This window comes from Leptonychotes weddellii, chromosome X (genome assembly GCF_054177405.1).
Source record: "Leptonychotes weddellii isolate Sample4059 chromosome X, ASM5417740v2, whole genome shotgun sequence".
NCBI classification, from domain to species: Eukaryota; Metazoa; Chordata; class Mammalia; order Carnivora; family Phocidae; genus Leptonychotes; species Leptonychotes weddellii.
In genome coordinates, this window is record NC_138385.1 from 92739690 (window position 1) to 92755386 (window position 15697).

General features: G+C 45.6%; 1 protein-coding gene across 1 annotated transcript in view; it reads left to right on the top strand.

The window, feature by feature from the left end:
- The first annotated feature begins 8913 nt into the window (after window positions 1–8913).
- MAP3K15 (mitogen-activated protein kinase kinase kinase 15) overlaps window positions 8914–15697 on the top strand; it is a 119145-nt gene continuing 112361 nt past the window's right edge. The window contains exon 1 of the mRNA XM_081809065.1: window positions 8914–9483. Coding sequence (XP_081665191.1) covers window positions 9126–9483 — 358 coding nt within the window. The 5' untranslated portion in view covers window positions 8914–9125. The remainder of the gene's footprint in view (window positions 9484–15697) is intronic.

A 15697-nucleotide genomic window follows, 5' to 3' on the forward strand; every position in this document is an offset into this window, starting at 1 on the left:
GAAATCTCCAGATCCAAATGGTTTCACTGGAGAATTCTACCAAACACTTAAAGAAGTAACACCAATTTTACACAATCTCTTCCGTAAAAGAGAAGAGGACAGAACACTTCCCAAATCATTTTATGGGGCTCGTAGTACTCTGATATCAAAACAAGGAAAAGACAGTACCCCAGAAAATGAAAACTGCAGGTCAGTATATTTTATCAACCTAGATGCAAATATTCGTAATAAAGTACTAGGAAGTAAAATCCAGAAATGCATACAAAGAGTTATATACCACAACCAACTAGACTTTATTTGAAGTATGCAAGCTCAACATTGGAAAATCAGTGTAAGCCACCATATCAATAGGCTAAAGAAAAAAGTCATATGATCATATCAATTGATGTAGAAAGAGCATTTGAAAAACATCCAATACCCATGCACAATAATGATTCTCAGTGAACTAGAAATAGAGGGAAACCTCCTTAGCTTGATAAATAGTATCTGCAAAAAACCCACAGCTAACATCATACTTAGGGTGAAAGACTGAATACTTTCCCTCTAAGATTAGAACAAGGCAAGGATGTCTGCTCTCAGTGCTCTTATTCAACATCGAACTGCAAGTTCCAGCCATAGCAACAAGGCAAGAAAAAGAAAAAAAGGCATGCACCTTGGAAAGAAGAAATAAAACTATCCCTATTTGCAGATTACATGATTGTCTACATGGAAAATCCCAAGGAAAAAACTCACAAACCTCCTGAAGTGAGCTCAGCAAGGTCATGTAATAAGAGAAATGCAGTGCACAAAAACAATTGCATTTCTCCATACTGATAATGAACATGTGGAACCTGAAATTACAAACCACACCATTTATATTCACTCTAAAAAACCCTAAATATTTGGGCATAAACTTAATATGTACACAACCTGGATGCTGAAAATTATAAAATGAGAAGGTCATCTAAATAAACGGAAAGGAATACTGTATTCATACATTGGAAGATTCAACATAATAAATATGTTAATTCTTTCCAAATTGATCTATATGTTTATGTAATTCCCATCAAAATCCTAGCACGGTTTTTTTTTGTGGACATAGACAAGCTTATTCTGAAGTTTATATGGAAAAGCACAGGCCCTAATACAGCTAAAACAGTCTTGGAAAAGAAAAATAAAGGAGGAATCACTCGCCCCACTTAGTATATAGCTTCAGCAGTCAAGACAGTGTGGATTGGCAGAGGGATAAACACATAGGTCAGTGGAACAGAACAGAGAACCCTGAAATAGATGCATACAAATATTCCCAACTGATTTTTGACCAAGGGGTAAAGGCAATTTAATGAAGGAAAGATAGTCTTTTCACAAAATGGTACTGGAGCAATTGAACATCCAAGAGGCCAAAAAAACGGACCTCTACCTAAACCTCACACCTTATACAAAAATTAAGTAAAAATGGATTTTAAATGTAAAATGCAAAGGTACAAAACTTTTACTACAATTATTATTTTTAAGTAGACTCCATGCCCAGCATGGAGGCCAGTGTGGGGCTTGAACTCACAAACGTGAGATTGAGACCTGAGCTGAGATCAAGAGTTGGATGCTTAACTGACTGAGCCACCCAGATGCCCCTAAAGCTACAAAACTTTTAGGAAAAAACATAAGAGGAAATCTTTGGACCCTATGACTAGGCAAAGAGGTTTTTTTTTTTTTTTTAACATGGAATTAAAAGCATAATTTATAAATAGAAAAATTGATAAATTGGGTCTTATCAAGATTAAAAACACTTGCTCTATCTATGAAAGACCTCATTAAAAGGATGAAAAGACAATCTACAGACTGAAGGAAAATATTTGCAAACCGCCTATCTGGCAAAGGACTAGTATCTAGAATATAAAGAAAACATTTAAGATTCAACAGTAAAAAATCAAACATTCCATTTAGAAAATGGGCACAAGATATGAACAGATATTCACCAAATAAGATATACACTTGGCAAATAAGCGCATGAAAAGATGCTCAACGTCATTATCCATTGGGAAAATGCAAACTAAAACCATAATGAGATATCGCTACACACCTATCAGAATGGCTAAAATGAAAAAGTAACAACACCGAATACTGGTAAGGATGTGGAGGAACCAGATCACCCCTGCATCCCTGACGGGGACGTGAAATGGTATAGCCACTCTGGAAAACAACTTGGCAGTTTCTTAAAAAAAATTAAACATGCAACTACCATATGACACAGAATTTGCATTCCTAGGCATTTATTCCAGAGAAATGAAAACTTACGTTCGCATAAAAGCCTATATATGCATGTCCATAGCATTTTTATTCACAGTAGCCCCAAACTGGAAGCAACACAGGTGTCCTTGAAAGGATAAATGGTTAAAGAGACTGTGGTACATCCATACCATGGAATAGTGCTCAGCAATAAATGGAATGGATTACTGATATGTGCAACATCTTGGATGTATCCCAGGGGAATTAAGCTGGATGAAAAAAGACAATCCTAAAAGGTTACATACTATATGATTCCATTTATAAAACATTCTTGAAGTGACAAAATTATAGAAATGGAAAACAGATTAGTGGTTACCAGTAGTCAGGTATGGGGTGTGAGGAGAGAGATGGCTGTGGGAATCAAAGGGCAATAGGATGTAACTGTTCTGTATGCTGACTACAGTGTCACTACCTTGGTTGTGATAGTGTACTCTAGTTCAACAGGATGTTTCCATTGGGGAAAACTGATTAAAGTGTACGCTAGATCTCTCTGTATGATTTCTTACAGTTGCATATGAACCTACAATTATCCCAAAATAAAAATGTTTAATTTTAGGGGCACCTGGGTGGCTCAGTCAGTTGAGCCTCCAGCCCTTTATTTCGGTTCAGGTTATGATCTCAGGGTCCAGGGATCGAGCCCCACGTCGGGCTCTGTGCTCAGCAGGGAGTCTGCTTGAGGATTCTCTCCCTCTGCCCCTCCCCCGCTCAAATAAATAAATAAATAAATAAGGGGCACTTGCGTGGTTCAGTCCGTTAAGCATCTAACCCTTGATTTTGGCTCAGGTCATGATCTCAGAGTCCTGAGATCGAGCCCTGACTCCGGCTCTGAGCTCAGCGGAGAGTCTGCTTAAGATTCTCTCTCTCCCTCTGCCCTTCCCCCCACCCCCATTGTGGGCTCTCTCTCTCAAATAATAAATAAATCTTTAAAAAACTAAAATTAAAAAAACCGAAACTAAACTAAAATAAATAAATACTAAAAAACGTTTCATTTTTTAAAAAGTCTTTTGCACACACAAAACAGCAATTGAGACAAATAGGGAATCTTCTAGAAGAGAATCATCAAGGTGGTGACTAGTCTGGAAATCATGTCATGGAGGAAGGACTGAAGAGTCTGGGAGGCAGGGTATCACCTGAAAAGAAAAAAAAAAAAAAAAGACCTAAGAGCAGTACTTGGAAAGCTGCCATGTGCGAGAAGAATTAAATTAGAATCAATGGGTAAAAGTTACAAGAGAAGATGACATTTGAATATATGGAAGAACTTTCTGGAAACTAGAGTTGTTAAAATATAAGATGATGGAATTCTAAACATCTGGAGATACTGGCCTTGTTGTTTCTTGAGCATATCAGGATGCTTTAGGGCCTTTGCACTGGCTCTTCCCTCTGCCTGAAATGCTCCTCCCATGCGTATTTGCATAGCTAACACTCTGATCTCGTTCAAGTTTTTGTTTAATGTCCATTATAAGTCAAGTGGCTGCTCTGGTTCATGTTATCATCATCCTCCAGGCCCTAAGCTGATGAAGCAGGTACCATCTGGAATGTTATTGGTAGCAGAAAGTTGATGGCAGAGAAAAAGGAGAGCTCTGGGAGGTCTTGCACCAGTAATGAAATGCTAGTTTCAAAGTGATGCTGGACATTCCCAGAAAAGGGAATTGGAAATTAGAAGAATATTTTTGGAGAGAGACTGGTGTGCTGGTGAGTTCCTCCCTGCCAGTGGGGTGTTGGAAGCCTGCCTCTCACTCACCATGAGCCTAGGGAAAGGATTCAAAGAGAATTTGCTACATATGTCACAAGAAGTTTTCAGGACATAGAGGACAAGTGTCTGAGTCATATCTCAGAAATCTAGAGGTCGAGATGGCTGGCTGAATGCTCAAATGAGGGCAGCAAGAGAGGGGCTGGATAGGAGTGGCCAGCACCCCCAGAGGTTGTGAGCAAAGGGTAGATGTTTCCCCTGGACCGTTGTGATCTCAGCACCAGAGAGCTATCGGTGGGGTTGTCTTAGATCCTCTAACTACACACCCCCACCTTAGAGGGATGGCTAGCAAGGTGGAAGAGGAGAGAAGAAGCCAACGCTGCTCCTCCTTTTCACATCATCAATTTTGCTCAGCCTGTACCAAGCTTAAAGAGGAGAAGTGCTTTTCTTTTAATTTTAAAACTATTAAATCTTTTCATCTTAAAAGAATTTCAGACTTATGAAAAGGTTGCAAAAATCACTTAAGAAGCACAACACAGGACAGAGACACTTGAGAAAGAACAAGTAAACAGGGTGAGCCCTACAATTTCCCCAGCTAACTGCCTTGAGAGAGATTCCAGGCTAGAGAACAGAGAAAGGGAACCCACGAGGAGCCTGGTTATCAACCTGAACTGACTAGATGGAGCTGGAAGGCCAAGGAGGCTACAGTTTGAGTACTGAAGAGGAGATGGCTGCACATAGAGTTCCAGAGATGTGTAGATCTGGAATCTTCAGCAGAGTACTGACCAGCACCTGTGCGTGACGAAACCCCTTGAGGCTCAGGAAAGGACCACCTGAATGGATTTGAGGGAACAATCCCTGGAGGTCCCAGAGGACCAGAACAGCTTCTGTGTCCACTGACCGGAATGGAAAACATCATAATTCACAGGACATCAGGTAGAGTACTCAGAGGGGTATTGCCTTTAGAGGGGATTAATTAGCCTTAGCCTAAAGGCTGCTCTGATCCCACTTGAAGCTCAAAAGCAATCCTCAGAAGAGTCAAGCTGTTTCCAAGTAACTTAACTCTCTCCTAGAATAAAGCTCAAGATATTTATAGGAATACAAAAGTGTGCAGTACCATTAAAGTAAAATTTGCAGTGCGTGGCATCTAATAAAAAATTACCAGGCATGCAAAAAAAAAAAAAAAGAAAGAAAGGAAAGGAAGATATGACCCACAATGAGAAAAATCACTAGAAACAGATCCAGGAATAAAACAGATGACAGTATTAGTAGACAAGGGCATTGAAACAGTTATTATAACTATACTCCATATGTTCAAGAAGATAGAGGGTACATGTGGGACGAGAATGAGACTGTACTGGGTGTCACCCATGGGGGGTCAATTTGGGGGGCTGTAACTGTTAGGTCAGAGATTGTATGCTCATACCGAATGACTTGGTCTTTCCATCCCCATTTATCTGTAAATAACACTCTTGTTTGTTCCGTCATATATTGCCTCTGTAGCATGTCTTAGAGGAAAATAACTTAAATTTTTGATACACCTTATGAAGTCTACCTTTTTCTCACAAATTTCTTGCTTACTCATTACGTATACTTAAAACATCCTATGAGTTTCACCTATATTTTATAAGATAATATTTTACATATAATCTATGCTTAATATTACTTGTGAGTTTCATCCATCCTATTTGCTTTTCTTGTATTGTATGGTAGATTACAATGATCTATGTCCATACAATATTTATAGCACCTACACAAAAGTCTATCTGTCTATAGCCATATCTATATCTATCTCTCAGTATCTGTATCTAACATGACAGCAGGGACTCTGGCTGTGTTGTTCACTATGCTATCCTCAGCACCAAGGACAGTGCCTGACACATACTAGGTGCTCAACAAATCTTTGTTGAATTACTATATATGTTAAAGTTTTCCCAACAAATACATATACTATTATGCAACATGGTTGTTTGTCTTGTGTCACTATTTGCTCTTGGTTCTTGGGTACGATGACAAAAGTAATGAAACTGCCACTCATATGGTAACTAAAATGTTTTTTACAACATTGAATGAGTCCAAGAGCTAACTAGCTTGACCACAATTGGTATGAATAACCAGCCTAAAATAAAAAAGGAAATGAGAAAAATGCCTAGGTTTAATCTTACTTTTTTTTTTTTAAAGATTTTATTTATTTATTTCGGAGAGAGAATGAGAGAGAGAGCACATGAGAGGGGGGAGGGTCAGAGGCAGAAGCAGGCTCCCTGCCGAGCAGGGAGCCCGATGCGGGACTCGATCCCGGGACTCCAGGGACCTGAGCCGAAGGCAGTCGCTTAACCAACTGAGCCACCCAGGCGCCCTAATCTTACTTTTTTGACTACAGTGCTTCCACTGTATTCATTCCACTGTTCTAGTCCAAATGACAGGCGCTTAGTAAGGGACAAGGCAGGGGTAAGAACTGAACAACTGTTCAACTAAGAAGAGACTAATCCAGCACTTTGTCATTTTCGCAGTGTGGCTGGGCATGGGAGGCAGGAAGGACATCAGGAGAAGGGGCTGGGGCTTGTTTCAGGTGTGCAAATTATGGGGGACAATGACAAAGTGCACCGCGTGCACCAACTGCGGGGAAGGCACTCGTTAGCTAGGCAGATTCTGGGTTCTTTACCCAGCAGGTTTGTGTTTAGAGGAAGGTATTATTCAAGCCAGAATTCACAACTCCTGTGAGTCTCACTCAGTCAGCAGGGCTCCAGTGAGAGCTGGAAGGAACACGGGAAGATTAAAGTGGGGGCAACAGCAAGATGATGGCAAGTGATTGGGAAATGGGCATCTTTGCCCTCCTGACGGCTGTGCCAGGCATTGGAATAATCTCAGATAAACAGGCACATTAGGAAAATTACTATTATTATGCATTACAAGGCTGCAAGGAGAACATGTCCATCCTATTTTTTTTAAGGCTCGGAACAGAGGTGTTGAAAGTTTTCCCTAGCTTCCCTCTTCCCAATTCTAGTCTGTGTGTTTTTACAGATCTCCTCAGAGCCCATTTTCCATTCATTGGCCACAAAAGAGGGTATACAATGATGTCACTTGTTGAAGTTCCTAATTTCTACCAGGACTAGAATTAAGGAAGGATTTCTTCAAAGATTTATACTGGCACTTTCTGCTTTCTTTTGGGGGTGGGGTAGAGACATGGCCTGTATTATCACTGAAACATGAAGAGAAGCCAGAGTGTGATTTTTGTGAGGTAAGTCCTATCCTGCTTTTGTCAGAATGGCTTGTGACGTGCTGCAAAGGACACCATCAAGAAAGTGAAAAGACAACCCACAGAATGGGAGAAAATATTTGTATCTGATAAGGGACTTACATCCACAATATAAAAAGAACTTTTACAACTCAATAATAAAGACAAATACCCAGTTTAAAAATGGACAAAAGATCTGAATGGACATTTCTCCAAAGAAGTTATACAAATAGTGAATAAGCACATGACAAGATGCTCAACATCATTAGTCATAAGGGAAATGCAAATCAAAATCACAGTGAGGTACCACTTCACACCCACTAGGATGGCTCTAATCAAAAAGCCAATAACAAGTGTTGGTGACAGTGAGGAGAAATTGGAACCCTCATATACTGTTGGTGGGAATGTAAAATGGTGGAGCCACTTTGGAAAACAGTGGCAGTTTCTCCAAAGGTTAAGCATGGAGTTCTCATATGACCCAGAAATCCCATTCCTGGATACATATCCTCGGTCCACAACTTGTATGATTCCATATGTATGAAATGTCCAGAATAGGCAAATCTATAGAGACAGAAAGTAGATTGGTGGTTGCTTAGGACTGAGGGGTATGGGGCGAGGGGCAGTGAGTGCTATCGGATACTGGGGTTTTGGGGGGAGGTGATGAAAATGTTCTAAAAGTCAGTATGGTGATGGCTGCTCAGCTCTGTGAATATACTAAAAACCACTTAAATGGGTGAATTGGATGGTTTGTGAATTATATCTCAATAATACTAGTGTTAACAATGAAAAAAACCCAAACCCCAAAACCTTGTGACAACATCCGGTGCATCCTATCTTTTATTTTTTTCATTTTTTAAAAAAGATTTTATTTGAGAGCGAGAGAGATCACACAAGTGGGGGGTAAGGGCAGAGGGAGAGAGAGAAGCAGGCTTCCCGCGGAGCAGGGAGCCCGAGGTGGGGCTCCAGTCCAGGACCCTGAGATCATGACCTGAGCTGAAGGTAGGTGCTTAACCTACTGACCCACCCAGGCCCCCACGTCCCATCTTTTAAATAAAAGTACTACCTGCAGTGGTAATACTACATTTTAATATTGGAGCCTAAAATTGTGAGGCGGGTAAGACCCAGAGTAAAGATCCGTTTGGGTTCACAGCATTTTATAGGTCGGGCAGGCATCCTGCTTGGAGCCTATTTTCCTGGCATACAAAATTTGTTGCTGGTTCTTTCTGGTGCTTTGGCAAGGTCACGGTGAAAGTCAGGACGAGCAGCCTCCAGACCTGGGCTCAGGAGGGCCATGCTCTTGGACACCAGGGACAAAGAGTACAAAATCAGAGGCGATTTATTTATCTTTTAATTAATTTATTTATCAACATCAGAGGCGTTTGAAATAAGCATCTTCTCCCCTCAATTCTGAGTTAAAACTACCTCTGTATTTAGTTTGAAATTGGATATTTACCTCCAAACCAGCGCTTTGAAAGAGTTTTTACTCTGCTTGAAAAGCTTCGAATTGTTTTGAAGGAAAAAACCGGGACTCCTAAAGTTGGTCAGTCTGGAGGCAAGGCAACAACAAAAACCTGAAATTGACGAATCCGCCCTCCTCAGGCGCTGCCGGGGGGAGGCGGCAGGGGGCGCCCTGCCAGCTCCTGCCCCGCCGCCCTTCCCAGACCTCCCCCCGCCCTTCGCTCGCCCTGACGTCCCCAGCTCCCGCCTCTCTCTCTCCCCAGCCTTCAAAGGGCGCTCGGGGGCTGCGGGGCTGCGGCTTGCGTCTGCGGCCGCGGGGCCCTGTCTTCACCTGCCCGCCGCGGGGCCACCGGCGCGCGCTGGCTCCCGCAGCTCCCCGCCCGCGGCCCGAGAACAGGTGCCGGGACTGCTTGTGGCCCGCAGCCGCCCGCCGCTCGTGCGGAGGTGGAACCCAGGAAGGGCTCGCAGGGCGGCCACATGGAGAGCGGCGGCGGGACTCCCCCGGCTGGGGCGCTCGGGGCGGCGGCCGAGTCACCACCGTGCCCGCTGCCGCCGGGAGCCGAGGGCGCAGCGGGGCCGGCGGAGCCCGACGGGGCGGCCGAGGGCGCGGGGAGCGGGAGCGGGGCCGAGGACGGGGGCGGGCCGCGGCGGGCTCTGCGGGCAGTCTATGTGCACAGCGAGAGCCCGCAGGGCGGCGCGGCCGGCGGCCAGGAGGCGGGGGCGCGCCAGTGCCTGCTGCGGGCCTGCGAGGCCGAGGGCGCCCAGTTCATCTCCGTGCCCTTCGGGGAGCTCGACTTCGGGGAGACAGCTGTGCTCGACGCCTTCTACGACGCAGGTGAGGCGGATGCCCCCTTCACCCGCACTCCACACCACCCCACCCTGTCCGCTTTCCTGACCCTGGCCCACGCCACGGCCCCGGCCCCTCCCCAGCCTAGCCTCCCGTGCCTCTCAAAACCGGCCCGCCCTGCCTTTCCGCGAGGGGAGAGTAAGGGGCATTGTACCTTTTTACAGATAAGAAAACGGACGCCGCTGGCATTTAAGCTCGTTATTTTTCGATCCCGTTAAACAGCAGTTGACCCAAGAAACAGCCCGTAACCCAGATGATGCGGAGCCCTCCTCCCCACCCGGCTTTTACTTCCTCCCTCCGGCCCTGTCCCTTACAGCAGTGAGTGGGCCCCAACCCTAGCTACACATTAGAATCACCTGGGGAACTTTTAAAACTCCTCCTGTCCAGATTGTATCCCAGACGAATGATCCCACAATCTGAGGCCCCACGAGTTTTTAATGCTTTCCCAGATGATTGCATTTTGCAGCCGAGAGTGGGAATCCCTGTGCTACAATGGAGCGCGGATCTACGTGTAGGGGGAGGTGCTCTTAGAAATGCCCAGCGTTCTTTCCAGTAGTTTAATTCCTGCCCCAAACACACTTAGACGGTGGGGCTGTGCTCTACCACCAGTGTGACAGATCTATTTTATCCCGTAATGCAGAAGCATTTGGGGGCCGGGGGGGGGGGGGCGGGTGCTTTCCTTGCTGGAATGGGATACTAGATACTCCAAGCTCACTGTGATAAGCCTGTGGTAAGAATCCGGTCTTAAAATCAATACTTTTTGGTTGGCAAGTTTCTCCAGGTGTGGAATGGATTGCTGCTTGGATGTTTTTCCTTACCGAATCTTTGGAATCTATGTGACAAGCCGCTGGCGCTTGGGTGACATTAATAAGCCTTGTACGTGGGACGGTAATTACCTGGTTTGTGCCTTGCTTTCTCCGTTGGTCAAGAGGTGGTAACAGTGCCCACCCTAAGCCTAAAAGCATGTGAGAAGGTACAGGGGGAGTTTGAGACCCTGGCCACCCGACGCGGAAGCAGTAACCTAGGTGTATTGTTCTCCATTCTCAGAGGCAACAGGGATCTGTTTTCTGCAGAGCAAATGCTCCCCACCTGGAAGGGGGCGGGGTGTCAGGCTTGTTCAAATAAAGTGGCAGCTGAGCCCGTTGAAAACACTCTTGACATTTCTGACCACTCAGAGTGTACTCCTCAGTGCTACGTCTTTTTAGAAAAGTTCCTCGGGAGCCCACTTCACCCAGAACCACTCGGTTTTCTTGACCTCTATTCATCCTCCTCCTAAATTAGAGTTTGAAAAGACTCTTCTCTGAAAGGTGAAATGTCTCTTGCTGTGCTGCACAATTGTAGCCTCTTGCCTGCTGGTGCCAACTCTGAAGACGGGGGTGCCACGGCTTTACTCGGGTGTGTGTGTGTGTGTGTGTAACAAGCCTTCATCTACTAACCGGACCCCTTCTGGTTCGGTGTGAAAGTCCGGTCAGAAATCTTGGGCTTTGGATCCCAGAACTACACAAGGCACCTCACCTTTTCTTGCTCTGGGCCCAGATTGCCTAGAATTTTCTGCATCGTGTACCTCCTTTGGTTGACCTTGGCTTGGTCTTGACTAAATCATTTCTCGGTACGTCATTATAACTAATAAATTCTTTGCATGGGTTTGACCGAAGACCTATGCAAGTCCAATAGTGGGTTTATGGACTAAACAGAGAGCCCCCCCCGCCCCAACCTCTCCTGATCTCTACCACTCACGGACTTTGGGCATCTCCACCCAAACAAAACAGAACAGCGGCAACACAAACCGCACAGAAAACCAAATCTGTCACTTTGGCTTCTTTGTACAAGTTCTAAAAGCACGCTGTCCAACACGGTGGCCCCTAGCCACAGGGGGCAGTTCACAAGGAAGTCAGTTTAAATGCAATAAGTCAGTCCGTTATTGTCACCAGCTGTATTTCAAGGGCTCAGCAGGCACAGCGAAGAGAGCATGCTCTTCCTCACAGAAGGTCCCACTGGACTGTGCTGTTCTAGAAAACTGTGGGCGAGAGGACCGAATGAGCTGTCCCCAAAGGTATTTTAGGGAGCCTGGTAGTTGTGAAGTGTACTTCCGGTCTCTTGTACTCCTAGCAAGGCAAAGCTGGCTGGAGTGTGTTTTCCCCCGCCTTGTACAGTTTTCCGTGGTCCTGTGTGGGTCTGGAGGAGAGGTTCGGGGTCGCCGGTGCCTGGGTGATTCGGTGGGGGTGCGAGAGAGCCGCAGGCGGGCCTTCAGCTCGAGCGAGGACCGGTGACGCTGGTGAAAGAACACGGCCACGAGCACTTGAAAAGGAAATCTGAAAATATTTGTAACCTAAAATCTGCCATTTAAACATCTTTATGCATTTCATTGGCATTAAGTACATTCACACTCTTGTGCAACCAACACCACCATCCCCCTGCAGAACTTTCTCATCAGCCCAAACAAAAATTCTGTGCCCCTTCAACAGTAACTTGTCACTCCTCCCTCCCCTTAGCCCCTGATAACCACTGTTCTACTTTCTGTCTCCTTGAATTTGCCTGTTCCAGAAATTTCATATAACTGGGATCATGCAGTCTTTGTCTTTTTGTGTCTAGCTTATTTTGATTAACACAATGTCCTCGAGGTTCATTCGCGCTGTGGCACGTAGCGGAGTGTCCTTGAAGGCTAATGAATACGCCAGTGTTCGCCCTCGCATCTGCAGATGGGGCATTTGGGTCATTTCCACCTTCAGGCTATTGTAGATAACGTCCTAATGACCATGGGTGTCTGAATACCTGCTCAAGTCTCTTCTTTGACTTTCTGGGGTATATGCCCACCTAGGGAATTGCTGCGTCATATGGTAATTTCATGTTTAATTTTTTTTGAGGGACATCTTGTTCGCTTTTAGCAGAGGTCCCTGTGTGCCTTTGGTCTGCAGAAGGACTAGCTTTTGTTTTACTTTTTAAGCATCTGTCCTCCGTCTTCAAAGATGAGAGTCTGGGGGCACCTGGGTGGCTCAGTCGTTAGGCGTCTGCCTTCGGCTCGGGTCATGATCCCAGTGTCCTGGGATCGAGCCCCGCATCGGGCTCCCTGCTCTGCGGGAAGCCTGCCTCTCCCTCTCCCGCTCCCCCTGCTTGTGTTCCCTCTCTCGCTGTGTCTCTCTCTGTCAAATAAATAAAATCTTTAAAAAAAAAAAAAAAAAGATGAGAGTCTGGAATTCAGTAGAACTGTTAAATTCAGTGAGGGTCAATCCCTTGGTTACTTCTAGTGCTTGGAAAACAAGACAGGTCTTCTCTCTTTTTTTTTTTTTTTTCTTGAAGAAACCCGTTCTTCTGGATGTGCCTTGATTCCTTTTGTTTAAATGCCCATGTATCTACTTGAACAGAATTCATAGTCATGACTTGCGATCACTTACTGTGTGTGCGGAGTGTATGTACACGCACCAGCCTGTTCTGCTTCCCGAGTGCGTGCTGTGTGTGTCTCTCTTGGAGCTCAGTGCCTGGGAACACAGCAAAAACCGAGACTTCCTGCGGGAAGGAAATCTGTGTAACTCTGGCTCGTGCTTTCCCACACATTCTGAGATGGAAATTCTGTTTTCTCGGACACTATAGTTGAATATGCTTAACTGTGGTATCAAATCTTAAACGGAGGTCTGGTGCAGTAGAATACAATACAGTTATCTCCAAGGAACGCACCGTATCATTGATGCCCGTTTACTCTCCAGTTGGTTGGGTGGTTAGTGACCAATCTAAGTTAGAGCCTCCAGCTGCGTGCTAATTCGTGGCCTTCTTGCCTTAGCTAGTAACGGGTCCAATGACAAGAACCGTCCCTTTGATCAAGCCTTGTCCCTACCTGCCCTGGGGCGCAAGTTCTCTGTCTGTCGCTGTTGGGTCTGGCTCTGCCTAACTTTGCTCCTCTCTGAACCTCCTTTAGATGCCACTTTCCTGACCCTGGGGCCCTGCTTCTGAGGTGGAAGGCACCTGGATCCCTGAACCACTCTTCGGAGGGTAGCTATTGAAGCAGGAATGTTCACTTAGGGGTTTGCATAAGCAAGAGAGAAGCTTTTATTTGGTCAGGCTACTAAGATTGGGGGGTGGGGGTTGTTACCGTGGTAAGAGTATAACTTGGGTCATGAAAATCTAGCACAAATGCTAGAAAGTTGTCTGCAAGGTATGCCTTTCCAAGAGGAGGTCAGGCCACGAATCCCCTCATGTCCTGGATCCTCCCTGTTTATAATCTCCGCCGACCGTGGTGCCCACGCCGTGGGGCTGGGCGTGAGAAAGGCAGAATTGAGACGCTGGCTCCCCTGGGTTCATACCAGCAATGGAAGAACACATTCTAGCTTCTATTTGGTTTCACTGGTTTTGGAGGCTAGGTTATTTTTTTCCTTTTGTATCAAATGATACTATAGTGATTCTGTTAGTTTTTAAGCTGGCGGTAATATCGGGCTTTCCGCCAAAATAGGATATGTCATGGTTTAAAGTACGGCCAGCTCTAGTCCCTTTTGCTGCCCTTTCCATGGGTTATGTCTAGCTTCTCCATCTGTGATGTTACTTGTGAATTTTTTTTAAAGGTTTTATTTCTTGAGAGAGCAAGCACGAGCTGGGGGAAAGGGAGAGGGACAGGCAGACTCGCCACTGAGCGGAGAGCCTGACGCAGGGCTCGATCCCAGGACCCTAAGATCATGACCTGAGCCGAAAGTCAGCCGCTTAACTGACTGAGCCCCCCCAGGCGCCCCATACCTGTGGATTCTTCATCAGCTTGATGTGTCGTGTGGCAAAGACAGTGCCTTGCAAGCATCCATATCTTCTCCCACAGTTCCAAATCTCCCTTGCAGTTAGCGTGGGTCGTTGTGATTAGTGCTGGCCTGTGAAATGTGAGCAACATCAAGCATCACTCTGAAGGTGACTGAGACATCAGTGCGCCACCTCCATCTCTCTCTGCCTCTCTTGTGGCTTGCTCGAAGGTCATGTGTTCAACATGGTAGTTAAGCCCCTGAAACTCCTGTGGCAGCATAGCCTAGCTTACCCTGACTAATAAAGCTTGCAGTGCATTCTGCTGGAAATGCCTAAATGCAGCTCTCCACTTTTGTGGACTCAATCCTCCGGTGCATTGGCTTCTGCTCAAGAGAGAGGCTTATACATGCCTTAAGACGGCTGGTAACTGGGTGCATACTCTCCCCGTCGCTCTGGAAAATGCATAAAGTTCTAAGGAAGACAGGTCTGTGGGATGTGTGGGTTTGACAGTCGTAGAAGCTGCACTTTGTGCGGCACCTAGACGTGGTCAGGAGATGGGCCAAATCTATTTCCAGCAGAATGTAGGGGCAATAGTTAGACATTGTCTTCTGTTAAAAAACTAAACATGGATGAGCAAAATCAGCAACCTGGGAGTCAGTCTTGACCCCACCCTCTCAGTCATTGCCAAATCCAGCCTGTTGCTTCCAAAATGGTTCTCAGATCTGCTTGACTTCGCTCTATGTGCCCCTCCTCCCCGGTCCAGGACTTCTCTCCTCTCATCCACGTTGTGACCAACAGGCAACAGCTTCATCACTGGTCTCTTAAGGTTGGGTCAGTCTTGGTGTGTTCCTCTCCGTGTCCTCTGCTTTGATGCCACTGTAGCCTGCAGTCTTGCTCTGCCCCAAACCTCCTCCGCCTTCACATCTCCGTTCTTCCAGGGAGCCTTCACAGACTCCTCACCTGCTCTCTGCCGGCTTCGATCACACCGAGGTTTTCATTCCTAGCGAGTAACACAGTTGTGATTAAATAATTACTGATAATTAACTCTTCAACGGCAGGGAGCCAGATGCGGTTTTCTTTGCTACTCTTGGAGTGATTCCTAGGAATATCTGTCCAGTTCCTTTTTAGAATAACTCTCAGTGGACGCAGATGACACTTGGTTTCTCCTGTTGAGATGAAGCAAAACTTGTTCGGTACCCTCCGCAGGAAATCAGAATGTGGTTTCCTGTGGAAACCATGTTGAAAATGGCGGCCAGGCATAGATATAGTCCAGTTGTGATTTTTTATTAGGAAAGAGGAGACATCCTAACGACACATTTCTGGATCTGGACCTTTCTCCTCAGTGGTACATCTCAAATAGAACAGACGAGAACAGCTCACACTGGAGACCCTGGAATGGAAACAGTGGTTTGAACTGTGTTCTGAGAATACTGGTTCTTTTTATTTGTCCACACTTTCTACGATGTATATTTTTCACAATGGGATTTTA